This window comes from Solanum stenotomum, chromosome 9, assembly GCF_019186545.1.
Source record: "Solanum stenotomum isolate F172 chromosome 9, ASM1918654v1, whole genome shotgun sequence".
NCBI classification, from domain to species: Eukaryota; Viridiplantae; Streptophyta; class Magnoliopsida; order Solanales; family Solanaceae; genus Solanum; species Solanum stenotomum.
In genome coordinates, this window is record NC_064290.1 from 55,994,534 (window position 1) to 55,997,843 (window position 3,310).

Here is a 3,310-nt window from a genome sequence, read left to right on the forward strand (position 1 = left end):
TTCCGTTTTCTCTCACATTTTAATTGATATATAAAATATAAATTTTCAAGTGGCTAAAAGAATATACAATTAAAAATATGTAATTCGATAGTAAGGAAATTAAATTAAAATATAAATAACATAAGAATTAGTCAAATAAATTCATAAATAAAATTATATTTATAGTGTAATTTTTTTTTAAAATATGAAGAATTATTATAATAAAAATAATCAGTAGTGAAGGTCATAACTATTATTATACATGATATTTAAAATAATATATGATTTTACATGGATATAAAAAATTAGGTATAAAAAGAGTTTAAAGGGACACTTTTGTCATTTTATCTTATACCGGGATAAGTTATCCCGGTATTACTATTCCACCCAAAGATAGGGATAACTTATCCCAGAACTAATTATTAATCTTGGGATAAGTTATCCCATGATGTGCAACCAAACAGAGGATTAAAGGATGCTCAAAATTTATCCCGGAATTAACTCCCTTTATCCATCACACCAAGCGACCCTAAAAGTAGCAACTTAGTATCAAGCATATATAGTAAAATATCAAATTTCAAGAGCATTTCAAGCTTTGTTGCACATAATTCAACCTTTATCAAACAAGCTCTTCAGAATATTCATTTGTGATTAAGATCTTTCAGCATAATTAAGAGACACATTTATTTTGGCACTCCCAAGTAAGGAGTAGTTAATTAACAACTACTACTTGCATAAGCATATCTAGTTATTCACATAATTTATAGGTAACGTCCCATACCATGTTGCTCAATCAGCCTTCGATGAATCTCTGTTGTAACTTCTGAATTCTTGACCGGCTCCAACAATGAAGCCCTTCCAAAGCTTCCAAGTAATCTCCAGGGGGCCTCCCGGTCTCGTCCCTGAATATCACAGCACCATGATCTAGAGCTCGACGAACTGAAACTTCAACATTAGTGTCCACTCTTCCAAATGTTTTTTCAATATAACTGAAATACGGCTTAAAGATCCTGAAAAGTTCACTTATGGGGTCATGCCTTGCAGGTAAACCAACATGACTTGGAAAACCATTCATGTCATTCACATAAGATGGACGGAATGAGTAAATCGGAGGACTTATGGAGTTGGGAACTTTTTGAAAGTTCTGATATGCATAACTTGGAAAACCGTTCATGCCATTGATGACACAAGTTGGAGAATTTCTATTGTCAATCCAACTTAGTGGCTGTTGGAAGGAGTAAATCGAAGGACTTATGGAGTTGGGAATGTTTTGTAGATTCTGAGATGGCGCATGTAAAAAGCGTTTCTTGTGTTTTGTTCTTGGCACATTCTTAGGAGATGGGTTGGGTATAAACTTGAAGGTATTGCACTCACCCAAATGAAAAGGCTCATCACATTTTGAACCAGCTCCTCTTTTATTGTTGTAACCAGGGTAATTTTCAATCTTGAAATCAGCACATTCGATACACATCAAGGAGTTTCCTGATCCAAGTCCAACAAGATCCCAACGGCCGTATGGAAGACACGTTTTATGTGTTACATGAATTTGACCATCAACTCGCAACATTTTCTTGGCACTCCCCAAAAAAGGTCCCACAAGATCCTGATGCATTCTGCACAAAGACAAAAAGGCACACAATACATTGAGAAAATGCAAAATCCAGTGGGAAAAAAAAAGGCAATTAAGAAACTAGCCTAGAGGATAAAAGCCAATTCTTTCAGCATACGGAATTTTTTCCCTTCCCAGTGTGATCAAAATTGGCCTGAATGAGCCAAAAAAGAATGGTCATAAAGAGATGGTCCCAACTAACAAGGTGTTTGGCCTCTCTGTTGATGAAAACACTTTACAATATTTGCTTGCTTGGGTTGAAGAAAACAACTTTGTCTTTTAAGGGTACAAGTCCTCGACAAGCTCTAACTCATTGCCGTGATTCTTCACCATCGATATCCGAAACATCCTACTCCATCCATTCCTACCCTCATCCACAATGGTACACCACACTCATTGTTTGTTACAAAACTGTCAAAAATGTATATTTGGTTTGGGTGCAGAGTAGAGGCACTAATTTAAAACCTAAATGCAACTCTATCCCTCCACCTTCTACTCGTTTTCTTCAAGGGTGATGTCAATGCAACTCGACTTTTTTACCGTGTGGTTAGGTGATTCTAACCACCAACACTTGGGAAATGAGAAGAAAATACCTAAGCCTTTTGTCTCTTCAAGAGTTTGAATCATGGTCTCCCACAGTTTTCATCCACTTTATTGATCGCTAGGCAACAAACTCCACCTTCTACTCTTGTACATGCTACCTTCCTCTAACATGAAAATAATTTGAAAATGTATATTTCATTTCAACAATCCCACGGGAAAATGTTGCATACATCCAGGACGTGAAACTAGAGGGGTGTAAGGGGTACATCCGAACTCATTCCCCATGTTAAACATCCTTTTTGTGAATAAAATCAATGTTAAAAAATAGGCAAAATTTTGAAGGAGGACCAAAAGCGCACCAATATTGCAAACATGAGGGACTATTAATGCTCCATGTAAAAACTCAAGAATGACTTTGAGTCTTAATCCAAAGATGAGTGACTATTTTGGGCCTTTTCTCCCTACAACAACAACAAACCCAATGCAATCCCACAAGTGGGGTCTGAACAGAGTAGTGTATACACAAACCTTACCCCTAACTTGAGAAGTTATCGAGTCTATTTCCAATAAACCCTCGCACAAAAACTACATACATAAACCCCATTTGTGTGATGACACTGCATACATCATACAAGCAGAATTTAAAGAGCATAACACAAAAAGAGGGAACCTTACTGTATAAGATGAGTACTATCCTCACTGCCATGAAACCCTGCATGAGGAAAATTATAGATAATCCGATCAAACTTCCGGTTACTAAGATCAAAATGAAGCTGTATTTTAGTTGCATCCACACCGTGCAACACAGTTCCTCCCAAAGATTTCAACTTTTCCAAGTTCGATTTCCCATTCTTGTACATTTTGATCACGTCATCTACACACAACAACAAAAAAGGGCAAAAAAATTAAACTCCGCGAAAACCCCATCATAGATTAAGCAAAATAAACACAACCCAGAATGGAAATACAGTAAAAACGGTTACCATATGATTGTAAAGACGAAGCAACAATGTTCGAAGCAGAACCAAAAACCTGAGCCAAACAGAGAGAAAAAGAAAAATCTCCATCACCCACTAAGAGTATTTGATGAGATGAAGAGTAATGCTGAATAATTTTCTCTTCTTCTTCGTCTTCGTCTTCTTCATTGATCACTTTTGGGTTTTCTTCTACTTCCGCCAT

At 36.4% G+C, this 3,310-nt stretch overlaps 1 protein-coding gene across 1 annotated transcript; it reads right to left on the minus strand.

Moving 5' to 3' along the window:
* Positions 1-564: 564 nt before the first annotated feature.
* LOC125875507 (heavy metal-associated isoprenylated plant protein 41-like) lies at positions 565-3,310 on the minus strand. The gene is made up of 3 exons (XM_049556485.1): positions 3,115-3,310; positions 2,807-3,005; positions 565-1,592 (listed from the first exon to the last, which is right to left on the minus strand). The coding sequence occupies exons 1-3, from the start codon at positions 3,308-3,310 to the stop codon at positions 773-775; spliced, it is 1,215 nt and encodes a 404-aa protein (XP_049412442.1). The 3' UTR covers positions 565-772.

Bases quoted from the DNA above. Each gene is read 5' to 3' on its own strand.
- LOC125875507 (XM_049556485.1), bottom strand. From the start codon at position 3,310: ATGGCGGAAGTAGAAGAAAACCCAAAAGTGATCAATGAAGAAGACGAA. The intron at 3,006-3,114 runs GTAACCGTTTTT...TGTTGTGTGTAG, and splicing joins TTCGTCTTTACAATCATATG to ATGACGTGATCAAAATGTAC. The intron at 1,593-2,806 runs GTAAGGTTCCCT...GTCTTTGTGCAG, and splicing joins GATAGTACTCATCTTATACA to AATGCATCAGGATCTTGTGG.